Source organism: Pan paniscus, chromosome 8 (assembly GCF_029289425.2).
Source record: "Pan paniscus chromosome 8, NHGRI_mPanPan1-v2.0_pri, whole genome shotgun sequence".
Lineage (NCBI taxonomy): Eukaryota > Metazoa > Chordata > Mammalia > Primates > Hominidae > Pan > Pan paniscus.
In genome coordinates, this window is record NC_073257.2 from 130,938,604 (window position 1) to 130,954,821 (window position 16,218).

Consider the following 16,218-nt stretch of genomic DNA (forward strand, 5'->3'; position numbering starts at 1 on the left):
GCTGAGACTTTAGAATCACTTGAACCCAGGAGGCGGAGGTTGCAGTGAGCCAAGATTGCGTCACTGCACTCCAGCCTGGGCAATAGAGGGAGAGACTCTGTCTCAAAAAAAAAAAAAAAAGAAAATGTAACAGTACATTGGGCGTTCTTCATAACTAACAAAAACAGTCTCTTATCAGCAAAAAACTTGGGAGTAAATGCGTTTAATGGAATTTATACTTTAAGAAAATCACAGCAGCAGCACTAAAATGACCTATTGTATCCAACTCCTAATCTAAAAAGGGCTTGCTTAAAGATGGAACTGAAACCACTTTTCACTTCCTGAACAGCCAATTAAAAGTTGATTCCTTAGCCAGGCGCGGTGGCTCACGCCTGTAATCCCAGCACTTTGGGAGGCCAAGGCGAGCAGATCACTTGAGGCCAAGGGTTCAAGATCAGCCTGGGAAATATGGTGAAACCCCGTCTCTACTGAAAAAAATTAAAAAATTAGCTGGGCATGGTGGGACACACCTGTAATCCCAGCTACTTGGGAGGCTGAGGCAGGAGAATCGCTTGAGCCCGGGAGGCGGAGGTTGCAGTGGGCCGAGATAGTGCCACTGCACTCCAGCCTGGCCAACAGAGAGAGATTCTGTCTCAAATAAATAAATAAATAGTTGGAATGAGAACAGATTTTTTCATAATCCATGACAGTGAGTCTTCTGCCTTTGTCCTAATTTATATACAAGAATTTAGTTCCTCTGAATTTTTTTTTTGTTTTTTTTTTTTTGGAGAAGGAGTCTCGCTCTGTCGCCCAGGCTGGAGTGCAGTGGCGCAATCTCAGCTCACTGCAAGCTCCACCTCCTGGGTTCATGCCATTCTCCTGCCTCAGCTTCCTGAGTAGCTGGGACTACAGGTGCCTGCCACCACACCAGGCTAATATTTTTGTATTTTTACTAGAGACGGTTTCACTGTGTTAGTGAGGATGGTCTTGATCTCCTGACCTTGTGATCCACCCGCTTCGGCCTCCCAAAGTGCTGGGATTACAGGCATGAGCCACCACGCCCGGCCTCCTCTGAATTATTTAATAGTGGCCGGGGGAAGCTTTTGAGACTGGAAAGAACTATGATAAACTAAAGGTTCTATTTCAATACTTAAATATTGACTTCCAGATTAATATTATAGAAATAAAAATTAAAATCTAGAATTATAAACCTTACTGGATGGGTGAGCATTTGGAGCATACCTTTCAAATTCATTACTGAAAGTATGTATAAAGAAGTTTACATCAGCCCTTGATGTTTGCTAGTTTATTTGTGCAACAGACCAAATGGATATGCTATGTTACTCAATTTGTGGCCTTAATAGCTTTATTTTTCAAAGGCACTGGTTGTAGAACATAAACTATAATAAGGTCAGCAGCAGTTAGTGTGGCACCACTAACAATATAATATGAAAAAGGGCCCTTCTCCAAATGATTACAGGATACGAAATTCTTGCCTGTAACTGCTGGTCCAAGTTCTCACCTTCCTGAATGACTACTATAATTTTTCCCCCAAAAATTGCTCATATATATGCTTAGGGTGACCTGAACGACTATTCTACTTAAATTTATTTACATTTTATTAAGACAATGCAATAAATTAGGTCTAAATATTGTTAGGATCACAAATATTACATGTAAAACATTTAGATAAAATGAGATTATTTCCAATTAGGGGAATGCCCTTTGATCCTTCACTTATGTTTTGGAAGCAGTGCCCTGGACCATCCACAATCTGCTCACTTTGAGAAGGGATCCCTCACGATCCAAAGGTATGAGTTTCTACTCTGAAGGGAACGCATGCATCCCCATCCAACAGCTTCAAAGGGCTGCAAGCAAGGCGTCCCCACAGTCTTTTTTAAAAAGCTACACAAACAAAACTCAAGTTTCCCCCCCAGTGTCCCTCATCTTGCCTACTTTAATTTCAGATCCTTTCCTTAACCTGCCCTTCATGAATCAAGCCTGTGTCAATTTAGAAACAGGAAAAAAATGTTTGATGCACATTACATATCTTTTCTATATGAAGTTCTTATGAAGGTTCCAAAAAGAGAAGCGATAAAGGAAACAAGGCCCGAACACACCAAATATATAATACGTAGGCCATTATAATGCTTTGGCCTACTAGCACGGGAAAAAAAAATACCTGTTGGGCAAAGCATGCAAATGACTGTAAAACATCGACAACAGCCATGCAGAGTAGTAATTTCATGCAAATCATTTTGTATACTACAAATTCTAACTTTCGAAACGACGAAAAGTCATAACTTTGCTACAGTTTGGTTTATAGTGACAAAGTTCCATTTCAATCTCTTCTTTCCGATGTATTAATAAACATCCTAAAACTGCTTGTCTGTTCTAACCATTAGATCACTGGTTATCATTAGAATGAATTAGTGCTCACATCTATGTTGTAGTTTGAATAGGTTTTTAAAACAATTACTCCATTCCACACAATGTGGAATTATCCTATTCCACAGACCAGTTCCCTCCCCGACAAAAAGTGTTACTTTTACTTTAAAAAGTATATGACCAACATATCCCTGGTTCTGCCAAATTATCAGTTTATGTGCTGACTCAAACTGCCGTTTTCATAAGATGAATTTTCAAAGAAGCTAACAAAATAAGCTCTCCAAACATAAAACTGTAACTCACAAGGTATATTCATCTACAACATGGGTAAAACCCGAAACTTCTATTTCGGTGAAGGAAGGATGAAAATAAGAGCCATCCATGCCCTAACGATTAGAAAAATTGTTCGGTTAGAGGGAAAAAAAAAAAAAAAAACCCCTACACAAAGTTTCTTAAGCCCAGAGCCTAGCCAAGAACATGTGCATCCCCAGAACGCCAATGTAATAAATGCCTTGGAGAGATCGGGGCACACAAGTTTTTCCCTCAAGCGCCAATGGCTGAAGTACACATATAGAAATAGAAATCGCAGACAGCAGCACTGTGGCAGAAAAAAAGAGAAAAAAGGACTGATCTGGATGTCAAGAGACGTTGGTTTTAAGTCTCTTGGCTCAACAACTCCCGGAGTGACCTTGGGGAAACCTCTCTCTAGGCCTGTTTCCTTATCTTTAAGAGGCGACCTGAAGTCCCTTTACATTAACTCTATTCCAACTTCCAGTGATTCGAAACAGGCTTTCGGACTGCTTCTAATCAATGCCAGGAAAAAGGAAAAAACAAAAACAAAACAAAACAACAGGAATCAGGTTAAATGGGTCAGAGGCCCCTAAGTGGATATAAAGCAGCTGGGTAAAGGGTAAGTGGACCCCGACCCAGCAAAGCACTGAACGCGGCTTGGAGAGCGGGGGTGGCTGCGGGAAGGCCGGGGGTGGGTCCGTAGGGCTCCCGGCCCGGGCAGGAGGTGGAGCCGAGGCTCTCGCGTGCATTGTCCCCGGGAGGGAGCCATGTTTCTTACTCCCCGGCACTCCCAGATGGCGGCCGGGGACGCGGGCCCTAAGCAGACCAAAGCCCCAGGGACCTGGAGAGCCAGCGGACGCAGGCAGCAAGGAGGGAGCTCCAGTCCGGGTAGGGACTGTCTCCCGAGCTGCGGTCCCCGCGACGCACCCGGAGGCGGCAGGGGGAAGGAAGGGCCCCTGGGGCGACGGTTCCGGGCTCCGCGCCTCGCAGACCCCAGTCGATAGAGTGAGAAGGAAACCCATGCCCAACCACCGGCTGGGACAGCGGCGGGAAGGCCGCATCGGTCTCCTCTCCCCGCGCGGGCCGGGCGGCGGAGCAGTGGGAAGCAGGCCCGCGCTCTCGACCTCGGAGGCCTCGGGCCGCCCCAGCCCGGCGCGCCCCGATCAGCTACTCACCGTTGGCGCGTTTGAGGGCATTTTCCGGCCTCTGAAAATAGGCCGGCATCTTGGCGGCAGGCTCAGCTCACCCGGCGTCAGCGAACTCTCTAGTGGCCCGGGCCGGGAGAGGAGACGAAGGGGAACCAGCGTAAGGTCCCACGCGCCTCGCCAGCAGTCGCCCGCGCCCAGCCGGCCAGAGACGGAAAGGAAGGAGCCACGTGACCTCCCCGCGGCGGCCCTGCTGCCGCCCAGGCCCCGGATGTAGGGGGCGGGTCTCCGTGCGCGCAAGCGCGCTGGCGTCACGCACGCCGACAGACGTGGCGGCGCCGGAGTCCTAGGCGCGCAAGATCCTGTTCCCGTCTTGGGCCTGTCCTGGATAGCGTTAGGGAGACAGTTCACAGGCTCTTCAATCTTCGAGCGAGAATTAGGGTGGGAAGGGTGAGTGTGGGGTCAGAGTTTCTGTCTGGAGAACAAGCAAACGTCTGCAGATTGGTTTTCAAAACAACTTGTGCGGAGTCGTGCAGTTACAGTAAGGTCCCATCCAGCCTGGGAATCGCCTGTCTTGGCTACGTGAAAATGCTGAGTTTAAAGAAAACGCAGTGAGCAGGTGTCATCAGGTCAGCGCCGCTCAACCGTGAGAGACAATCATGGGGAAGAGTGACGCCTAAAATAAACAAGCAAGGTTCTTTTATATCTTGGTAAAGTAAAAAGTTTGTGTCACAGGGATTGCCTTGAGAAATGGAGGCTCTCAGAGGGAGCGAATGGGGACAGAGAGACCTGGCAAAGGGCGAAACGCCCTGGAGCACAGCAGACTTGCTTGGTGTTTGAAAACACACGGAAAGGAGTGTCGTCACTTTTTACATACAGCGCACGTCACAAACAAATTAAGAAAAATTAGTGTTAGTGAAAAAAATCAATCTGAGAGGCCCTTTTATTGTTGCTTAACAATTTTAATGTTCGCAGACGAAGTACTTTACCTAGAATTTGAAAACCATTTGAACCGAATCTAATTCTCAAGCCCTTGGTACGAAATAAAGGTGAGCTCAGAAGGAAGAAAAAAAATTTTTTTTTTGAGACGGAGTCTCGCTTTGTCGCCCAGGCTGGAGTGCAGTGGCACGATCTCGGCTCACCGCAAGCTCCGCCTTCTGGGTTCACGCCATTCTCCTGCCTCAGCCTCCCGAGTAGCTGGGACTACAGGCGCCCGCCACTGCGCCCAGCTAATGTTTTGTATTTTTAGTAGAGACGGGGTTTCGCCGTGGTCTCGATCTCCTGACCTCGTGATCCGCCCTCCTCGGCCTCCCAAAGTGCTGGGATTACAGGCGTGAGCCACCGCGCCCAGCCCAGAAGGAAAATTTAGAAGGCAGCAGTGAAATAGATTATTGTCAATGTATTACACATTTAATAGACGAAATACGTGAATTAATGAATGAGGAAATCGGCCGGGCATGGTGGGTCGCGCCTGTAATCCCAGCGCTTTGGGTGGCTGGGGCGGGTGGATCACCTGAGGTCAGGAGTTAGAGACCAGCTTGGCCAACATGGCGAAACCCAGTCTCTACTAAAAATACAAAACTTAGGCCTGGCGTGGTGGCTCACGCCTGTAATCCAGGCGCTTTGAGAGGCCGAGGCGGGCGGATCACGAGGTCAGGAGTTCGAGACCAGCCTGACCAAAGTGGTGAAACCCCCCCCCCCCCGTCTCTACTAAAGTTACAAAAAATTAGCTGGACGTGGTGGCGAGCGCCTGTAATCCCAGCTACTCGGGAGGCTGAGACAGGAGAATCGCTTGAACCCGGGAGGCAGAGGTTGCAGTGAGCCTAGATCGTGCCACTGCGCTCCAGCCTGGGTGACAGGGCGAGACTACGTCTCAAAAAAAAAAAAAAATTAGCCGGGCGCTGTGGTGGGCGCCTGTAATCCCAGCTACTCGGGAGGCTGAGACAGGAGAATCGCTTGAACCCGGGAGGCAAAAGTTGCAGTGAGCCAAGATCAGGCCACTCCAGCCTGGGCGACAGAGGGAGACTCCGTCTCAAAAAAAGAAAAAAAAAAAGAATGAGAAAACCACAGGATATACACACAAAAAGCATTTCCCCCTCATTACTTCTGCCTCCACAAAGATGGTTTTGTTTTTGTTTTTTTTATTTTTCAACATGAACTGTTCTACTACAGGAGAGGTTTTTCTATTTATCTAAATTGATCACTATAAAGAAAGAAGATTTGGGAAGTATAGACATGGACCCAAAAAATCACAAATTCTAAAGAAGTTTATTTTAAAATTAATTTCAGAGAGCTCATCCTCCAGAACGCTTAGACCATTCTATGTGTCTGAGCTTACTCAACAAAAAAATAAGAGCCGGGCAGGGTTGATATAAAAACAAGTACTGAGAAGCTATAGGAACTGTTTTATGGGCAGGATCAAGAGACTTGTTTGTGTATCTAATAATTAAGTCAAAATTAAAGAGTGAAACATATGAGCACATACTTCTTTTACGAGATGTAGACAGAGAACTATTTAGCAGCCCATAGAGAGATGCAAACAAAATAAAGTTGACCTAAAAAATCAGAAAAAAAGCTTGCTGACATTCATAACTTTACGTTATCATTTCTCAAAGAAAATAGTAAAATGGGCCGGCATGATGGCTCACGCCTGTAATCCCAACACTTTGGGAAGCCGAGGCGGGCGAATCACAAAGTCAGGAGTTCGAGACCAGCTTGGCCAACATGGTGAAACTAAAAATACAAAAATTAGCTGGGCATGGTGGCACGTGCCCATAATCCCAGCTCCTTGGGAGGCCAAGGCAGGAGAATCACTTGAACCCTGGAGGTGGAGGTTGCATGAGCCAAAATTGTGCCACTGCACTCCAGCCTGGGCAACAGAGCGAGACTCCATCTCAAAAAAAAAAATAGTAAAATGGCCTCATTCGTTATTACTCATTATTTGGTATGCCTACAACAACACAAACACTAGAAACTTGGGAGATAGGTGGGGCGCAGTGGCTCACGCCTGTAACCCCAGCACTTTGGGAGGCCAAGACAGGCGGATCACAAGGTCAGGAGTTTGAGACCAGCCTGGCCAATATGGTGAAACCCTGTCTCTACTGAAAATACAAAAATTAGCTGATTGTGGTGGCAGGCCCCTGTAGTCCCAGCTACTTGGGAGGCTGAGGCAGGAGAATCACTTGAACCCGAGAGGTGGAGGTTGCAGTGAGCCGATACCACACCACTGCACTGCAGCCTGGGCGACAGAGCGAGACTCTGTATATAAAAAAAAAAAAAAAAAAAAGAAACTTGGGAGATAAAATGAAATCCAATATCCCTACATATTGATCCTTTTGCCTTTCAAATTATTTAAAGTATATAAAGCATTTAGTAATATAACAAATGATCATATATGTGTATTTAAATAAAATTATGTACAGTCTAGTGGCATTTTGGGAATGAATAAAGGTGTAACATCAATTTCCAGGATAAATTTACCTATTCAACCAAGGTGGCCAGGCGCAGTGGCTCCCGCCTGTAATCCCAGCACTTTGGGAGGCCAAGCCAGGTGGATTGCCTGAGTTCTGGAATTCGAGACCAGCCTGGTCAACCTGGTGAAACTCTGTCTCTACTAAAAATGCAAAAATGAAAAACCAAAAAAAAAAAACTAGCCAGGCGTGGTGGTGCTCACCTGTAGTCCCAGCTACTCAGGAGGCTGAGGCAGGAGAATTGCTTGAACCCAGGAGGTGGAGGTTGCAGTGAGCCGAGATGGAGCCACTGCACTCCAGCCTGGGCCACGGAGCGAGACGCTGTCTCAAAAAAATAAAAATAAAAATAAATTAAAAAAAAAATCTACCAACAAATATTCAGTACCAGCTAACAGCCATTGGATGCAGAAGATAAAAAGATCAAGATGCCTGCTTTCCAGGAGTTAATGATTTACTGGTGAAAATAAATGAATACACAACGAGCGACAAGATAGGATTTAATCTGGGCCAGGAGAAAAGGGTAATTATTTGTTGTCGATTAATGCTTACTTAGTAGAAAACAGGCAACCTGAAGATGATAGAAACCACTTTGGGAAATGGTAAGAGGAAGTAATCAGGCTCAGGGTTTTTTCTAACTAATCAACTTACTTTTGTATTACATATGACTGGATCATTAATATGATGTTTTAGGGTTTTTTTCTGACTTGAGTGGAGTAAACATGATTCCCAGAAAGACAATTGTTAGGAGCACAACGGAGGTAGTACATTATACATATTTGCAACATAGTATCATACAGCTTTAAAACAAGTAGCATGTTTTACAATTTACAAAGTGTTTTCACATTTCTAGTTTTATTTACAAGTTTGCATAATGAAGGTATTTGTACCCCATGAGCATAATGAATTTCAAAGAGGTTAACTAAGGTTCACAGTAATACATTCCTTCAACAAACCATTATCAAGTGCATTTCATGTACCAGGCACAGTAAGCCGGGCGTGGCGGCTCACGCCTGTAATCCTAACACTTTGAGAGGGCAAGGCGGTGGATCACCTGAGGTCAGGAGTTCGAGACCAACCTGGCCAACATGGTAACCTTGTCTCTACTAAAAAAATAGAAAAATTAGCCGGGGTGGTGGCAGGCGCCTGTAGTACCAGCCACTTGGGAGGCTGAGGCAGGAGAATCACTTGAACCCGGGAGACAGAGGTTGCACTGAGTTGACATTGCACCACTGCACTCCAGCCTGGCGACAGAGCAAGCCTCTGTCTCCAACAAAAAAAAAAAAAAAAAAAAAAAAAAAGATACTGGCTTTCCTATACCTAAATACCCCTTTCCTCCTCCCCATCCCACCCACCTTCACCCCACTATCTGCTGCCAGTACTTCAAGCCTCAGCTCAAAGGCTTCCTCTGCAAAGCTTTTCCTGACAGCCAGGGGGTGACTGAACTGCCCCTTTGTTTGTGCTCTTGGCTCATGCAACCGTTAACTCCATCATCGCCCATTCTTGAGCACTGTGCTACCCCTGCAACCCTCACAGGCAGCTGTATTCCTTCCTTGAGCCACTGACTCCTGGAGGTGGCATCAGTGACCACCTGTGACCTGACCTTCACAGTTGGATCCTCTGCCTTACCTCAGCCACTCACACACATGGTCATACCCTAGAGTCTAGACCAGAGGTCAGCAAACTTTTTCTGTGAAAGGCCAGATGGTACATATTTTAGATTTTGTGAGCCAAGAGGCAATGTCTTCAACTTTTTGAGCAACTGTGCTTGCTGAAGGGATAATAGTCTGTGTGTGTGTGTGTGTGTGTGTGTGTGTGTGTGTGTGTGTGTATGTGTATCTTTTTTTTTTTTTTTTTTGAGACAGAGTCTTGCTCTGTTGCCCAGGCTGGAGTGCAGTGGCACGATCTTGGCTCACTGCCAACCCTGCCTCTTGGGTTCAATTGATTCTCCTGCCTCAGCCTTCCGAGTAGGTAGGACTACAGGCATGCACCCCACGCCCAGCTAATTTTTGTATTCTTAGTAGAGATGGGGGTTTCACCATGTTGGTCAGGCTGGCCTTGAACTTCTGACCTCAGGTAATCCACCCGCCTTTGCCTCCCAAAGTGCTGGGATTATAGGCGTGAGCCACCGCCCCCAGCCTTATATTTTAAAATGCAAAGATTATTCTTAGCTCAAGGCTGAAAAACAACAGGCAGTAGACCAAATTTGGCCCACAGGCCATAGTTTGGAGACCCCCATGCTAGGCCTTGTCAAACAATCTTAGGGCCAGGCACAGTGGCTCATACCTGTAATCCCAGCACTTTGGGAGGCCAAGGCGGGTGGATCACTTGAAATCAGGAGTTCGAGACCAGCCTGGCCAACATGGTGAAACCCCATCTCCACTAAAAATACAAAAATTAACCAGGCATGGTGGGGTGCACACCTGTAATCCCAGCTACTCCAGAGGCTGAGGCAGGAGAACTGCTTGAACCCTAGAGGCAGAGGTTGCAGTGAGCCGAGATCGCACCACTGCACTCCAGCGTGGGCAACAGAGCGAGACTGTCTCAAAAATAAAAATGCAAACAACATGGTGAAACCCCATCTCTACTAACAATACAAAAATTTGCTGGGCATGGTGGCACATGCCTGTAATCCCAGCTACCCCGGAGGCTGAAGCAGAAGAATTGCTTGAACCTGGGAAGCAGAGGTTGCAGTGAGCCAAGGTTACACCCTGCAGTCCAGCCTGGATGGCAGAGCAAGACTCCATCTCAACAAAAATAAAATAAAAGAATAAAGATCTTAGTTCCTGGCGGGGCAAGGTGGCTCACGCCTGTAATCCCAGCACTTTGGGAGGCCAAGGCAGGCGGATCACATGAGGTCAGGAATTCAAGACCAGCCTGCCCAACATGGCAAAACCTCGTCTCTACTAAAAATAGAAAAAAATTAGCTAGGCATGGTGGCAGGCACCTGTAGTCCCAGCTACTCGGGAGGCTGAGGCAGGAGAATCGCTTGAACCCGGGAGGTGGAGGTTGCAGTGAGCCAAGATCGCACCACTGCCCAGCCTGGGTGACAAGAGCGAAACTCAATCTAAAAAAAAAAAAAAAAAAAAAATCTTAGTTCTCAAAATCTCTATTTCAAGATTCACTTTTCAGCCACCACCTCCTATTGTTAACTCTACTGTGCTCCAACTCTAATGACCCTTCTGTTTACCAGGACCTACAATCCCTTTATCAATTCTGCTTCCTTTTCACTGCCCCTCATTTCCCATGGCCTCTGTTTCCCCCTTTTCCCACTCAGATTCTACAGTTTTGTTCTTTTCTTCCTCACTTCTCCTTTTATTCTACTCAGCAAATCCCAACCCTGGTCAAATCCAACCCTCCACCTACACCTTGCCTGCAGCCTAATGTGGCCACAGAAGAATGTGTAAGCACGTTGACAGGTCTCACCTTAAATTCAAGACCACAGGCCTCAACAAGCACGTTGTTGCTGCCCAGCCATCCTATTAAACTTCTCTCGGCCCTATCCCATTCTCCCAGATGATTGTTTCATACTTTTTCCTCTCTCTCCAATCCTCTGATGCTCCTTGCTCTACTTTACTCTCAGCCATGTCCTGCTTTCCCATAGCACTGAAAACAGTGGGGCAGCTAGAAGAGAACTTTGGCACCATGCCATCTCTCCCCCAACTGACACCTGCAGCTGTGCTCAGATGCTCTGCCTTCTCTCCCTCCTCCCACTCTGTAGTCTGGGGCTCCTATCTCAAGCCAACCCCTATACACCAATGCATTTGATTCCATCTCTCACATGCAGGGGTGACCCCTTCATGTCCTTGAAATACTTCCTTCACTTGGCTGCCACTCAGCCTTTCCTGATGTTCTCCTTACTTTGCTAACTACTCTTTGCTGCTGTCTCATCTCTGTGACCTCTGAGGTTGAAATATCCCAGGGCTCAGCCCCTGGACCTCATCCTTTCTCTAACTATGCTCATTAGTTGGTTCTAGCTTATAGCTTTAGGAATCATCTCTAGGTCCGGGCGCGGTGGCTCATGCCTGTAATCCCAGCACTTTGGGAGGCTGAGGTGGGCGGATCACCTGAGGTCAGGAGTTCGAGACCAGCCTGGGCAACATGGCGAAACCCTGTCTCTACTAAAAATACAAAAATTAGCTGGGCGTGGTGGCGCATGCCTGTAATCCCAGCTGCTCCAGAGGCTAAGAAAGGAAAATCGCTTGAACCCAGGAGGCGGAGTTTGCAGTAAGCCCAGGTTGCGCCATTGCACTCCAGCCTGGCGACAGAGCAAGACTCCGTCTCAGAAAAAAAGAAAAGAAAGAATCTCTAGGGCTGGGCACAGTGGCTCATGCCTGTAATCCTAGCACTTTGGGAGGCCGAGGTAGGAAGATCACCTGAAGTCAGGAGTTTGAGACCAGCCTGGCCAACATGGCAAAACCTCATCTCTACTAAAAATACAAAAATTAGCCGAGCGTGGTGGTGTATGCCTGTAATCCCAGCCACTTGGGAGGCTGAGGCAGGAGAATCGCTTGAACCCAGGAGGCAGAGGTTGCAGTGAGCCAAGATTACGCCACTGCCCTCCAGCCTGGGCAACAGAGCAAGACTTCATCTCAATAAAGAAATCATCTCAGCTGGGCGCGGTGGCTCACATCTGTAATCCCAGCACTTTGGGAGGCAGAGGCGAGCAGATCACGAGGTCAGGAGTTCGAGACCAGCCTGACCAACATGGAAACCCCGTCTCTACTAAAAATACAAAAATTAGCTGGGCATGGTGGCACGCACCTGTAATCCCAGCTACTCAGGAGGCTGAGGCAGGAGAATCACTTGAACCTAGGAGGCAGAATTTGCAGTGAGTCGAGATCGAGCCACTGCACTCCAGCCTGGGCAACAGAGCAAGACCCCGTCTCAAAAAAAAAAAAAGGAAAAGAAAGAAATCATCTCAGGCCGGGCGCGGTGGCTCACGCCTGTAATCCCAGCACTTTGGGAGGCCGAGGCAGGTGGATCATGAGGTCAGGAGATCGAGACAATCCTGGCTAACACGGTGAAACCCCGTCTCTACTAAAAATACAAAAAATTAGCCGGGCGCTGTGGCGGGCGCCTGTAGTCCCAGCTACTCGGGAGGCTGAGGCAGGAGAATGGCATGAGCCCGGGAGGTGGAGCTTGCCGTGAGCTGAGATAGCGCCACTGCACTCTGGCCTGGGCGAAAGAGCGACACTCCATCTCAAAAAAAAAAAAACAACAACAAAAAACAAAGAAATCATCTCTAGGCTTATAAGTTACAAAATTGTATCACCCGCCCTAGACCTCTCTCCTGAAAGCCAGACCTCTCACATTCAGATGCCTGTTTGGCAAATCTATTAAATGTTCAATGTACTACACACATTCAACCTGCCAAACACCTGGTCTCCTCTGCCGCCAATCTTCTCCTGTCATCTTTCCCATGTTAATAATGGCAACCTGGTTCTTCCAGTTGCTCAGATCAAAAAATGTTGGAAACATCCTTGAATCCTCTTTTTTTGTTACCTCCCCACATCCAATCAACCCATCAACGAATCCTATATCTACCACCTCCATGGCTACCACCTGGTCCAAGTCACCACCATTTCTCAACTGGAGTATTGAATAACCTGCTAACTTGTCTGTGAGTTTCCACCTTTGGAAACCTTCACTTTACTCTCCTAATAGTGAGCAGAGGAATCCTTTTAAAACAAAAGTGAAATTATCAGTCCCCTGATCAAGACCCTCTTGTGGTTCACCAACTCAGTGAAAGCTAACGTCCTTAAAATGGCCTGCAAAGCCCTACACAGTTCTTCTCCACCACCCCCAGTGTCACCTTTTCAGCCATGATAACCTTCCCTCACCTCATTAAAGTCATAATAACATCCCTTGCACCCATACTTCCTAGCACCCTTCTCTTCTTCTCTTCTTGATTTTCCTTCTCCTGTTTTTTTTTGAGACAGTCTCACTCTGTTGCCCAGGCTAGAGTGCAGTGGCACTACAACCTCTGCTTCCTGGGTTCAAGCGATTCTTGTGCCTCAGCCTCCCATGTAGCTGGGGTTACAGACGCCCACCAACACGCCCGGCTAATTTTTATATTTTTAGTAGAGTCGGGGTTTCACCATGTTGGCCAGGCTGGTCTCAAACTCCTGACCTCAGGTGATCCACCCATCTCTGCCTCTCAAAGTGCTGGGATTACAGGCGTGAGTCACTGCTCCCAGCCTTTCCTTCTCTACTTGATCAGGTTTATCACCATCTGATCCCCATATATTTTATGAATTTATTTCTTTATTATCCACCCCTTTAGAATAAAACGAGCTTGATGAGGGCAAGGATTTTGTGTCTATTTCATTTACTGCTGTATGTCTAGTACCTATAACAGTGCCTGGCACATAGTAAGCACTCGGTAAATTTCTGTTGAATAAATAAACTGATTAAAGGAGGCTCCCTGTATTATGATTGCCTCTCTCCATGTTGGTCTCCTGTATGCCACTGGGAGTCCTTTGAAGGTCGTCACTAGGACAGTTCATTTTTGCATGTAGATTGTGCCTGGCACACAGTCAACACCAGAAAGTGGTTGTTCATTTTATGTTTCAGAGCACCTTGGTGGTTCCGACGGTGTGGTAACAAGGTCTGAAACCTTACAGCCATGCATTCTTAATCATGAAAGTGTCCAACCGGGGTTGGAAATTTTCAACCATGGTCCATGAAGTGCAGATGTGAGGTGCACTGTGCCTGAGCCAGACGGTTCTCATTGGACCTTTTGGGTTCTGCAAATTCAAAGCAGGAAAACTGGAATGCAGCTTCAGTTAAGTGTATATTTAGTAAAAACATGTCCTGGCAGTATTTGTTACTTATTGGGAGAAATGCATCTTACATTTGGCTGTCTTCAGCCTTTAAGTTTCTGCCAGACTCCAGGAGAAGGCTGAAGGGAAGGAGAGGAGCATGTTTGTGGGATCAATGCATATACTCACACATGCCATTATTGACATGCCATGAAGTGCAGCTCCTGCTTGGGGATTTAGGAGGTAATGTCCAAAGCCACACAGACCAACCAGGCCCAACAAAGCAGAGTGAGTAATACACTGTGCATGGTGGTTTTGGGTGTGGTTTGAAAACAAGCATCACTGTTAAATATGTTAAATACGATTAGAAGGAAACCTAAAACCACAGGGTGTGGACTTTTATGTTGGGGGTGTGTATATTAGATAATCTTCACATGGACCTTTTCATTGTATCAGCTTCTCACGGAGCAGCTTAAATGGCACCTCCTCAGAGAGCCTTCTCATGGTCATTTGCTCTAAGTCTGTTTTAGCCGAGCACCGTGGCATAAGCCTGTAATCCCAACAATTTGGGAGGCTGAGACAGGAGGCTCACTTGAGCCCAAGAGCTCAAGACCAGCCTGGGGAAAATAGGGAGACCTTCTGTCTACAAAAAATAAAAAAATAGCTAGGTGTGGTGGTGCACCTGTGGTCCCAGCTACTCAGGAGGCTGAAGTAGGAGGATCACTTGAGCCTGGGAGATCGAGGCTGCAGTGAGCCATGATCATACCTCTCTACTCCAGCCTGGGTGATGGAATGAGACCCTGCCTCCAAAAAACAAAACAAATAAAAAAAAAATAAAGACTGTCTTTTTTTTTTTTTTTTTTGAGACGGAGTCCTGCTCTGTTGCCCAGGCTGGAGTGCAGTGGCACCATCTCGGCTCACTGCAACCTCCACCTCCTGGGTTCAAGCAATTCTGCTGCCTCAGCCTCCTGAGTAGCTGGGATTACAGGTGCCCACCACCATGCCCAGCTAATTGGTTGTTTTTTTGTTTGTTTGTTTGTTTGGAGTCTTGCTCTGTCACCCAGGCTGGAGTGCAGTGGTGAGATCTTGGCTCACTGCAACCTCTGCCTCCCGGGTTCAAGCAATTCTGCCTCAACCTCCCAAGTAAATGGGATTACAAGCGTATGCCACCACGCCTGGCTAATTTTTTGTATTTTTAGTAGAGACGGGGTTTCACCATGTTAGCCAGGATGATTTCGATCTCCCGACCTTGGGATCCACCCACCTTGGCCTCCCAAAGTGCTGAGATTACAGGCGTGAGCCACCATGCCCAGCCAAGACTACCTGTTTTAATTCTCTCCCAAGGGATCATCAGTATATTTCAGATCCCCTTGATGGTTCTAACTGCATGATAACAAGGTCTCATGTTTCCTTGGTCTTTGTTTGTCTTTGTTTCCTTGGTTGCTGTCTCCCTCACTACACTAGACGGTAAGATTTAAGGGACAAAGTGTGTCTTGTTCACCATTGTATCTCCGGCTCCCAGAACTATGCCCAGTGCAGAGCAAGTACTCCATAAATGTGTGATGTGTGAATAAATAAAGGAATGGAGAATGTGGTAGGCAAAATTCTAAGACGTCCCCAGGAGTCCCATCCCCTGGTATACACGTCCTGTCCCTGGGGCTGTAAATGTGATGGGATGTCACTCCTGTGATTAGGCTATGTTATCTGTCACAGTTGACTTTAAGATAGGGAGAAGCTGGGCTGGGCGCAGTGGCTCAGGCTTTTAATCTCAGCACTTTGGGAGGCCAAGGCGGGCGCATCACTTGAGGTCAGAAGTTTGAGACCAGCCTGGCCAACATGACAAAACCCCATCTCGACCAAAATTAAAAAATTAGGAGGTGTGGTAACTCATGTCTGTAATCCCAGCTACTTGGGAGGCCGTCAGTTGCTGAGGCAGGAGAATCACTTGAACCTGGGAAGCAGAGGTTGCAGTGAGCCAAGATCACACCACTGCACTCCAGCCCAGGTGACAGAGTGAGACTCTGTCTCAAAAAATAAAAAAAAGAAAAGAAAAGATAGAAATGGGGTGTGGCAGCTCATGCCTCTAATCCCAGCACTTTGGGAGGCAGAGGCAGGAGGATCGTTTGAGCCCAGGAGTTCAAGGTTAGAGTGACCTATGATCCTGCCACCGCATTCCAGCTCTGG

General features: G+C 47.1%; 1 protein-coding gene across 1 annotated transcript in view; it reads right to left on the reverse strand.

The window, feature by feature from the left end:
• EIF3A (eukaryotic translation initiation factor 3 subunit A) overlaps positions 1–4,877 on the reverse strand; it is a 46,988-nt gene extending 42,111 nt beyond the window's left edge. Inside the window, exon 1 of the mRNA XM_003825643.7 lies at positions 3,834–4,877. Coding sequence (XP_003825691.4) covers positions 3,834–3,882 — 49 coding nt within the window. The 5' untranslated portion in view covers positions 3,883–4,877. The remainder of the gene's footprint in view (positions 1–3,833) is intronic.
• Between the last annotated feature and the right edge of the window lie 11,341 nt (positions 4,878–16,218).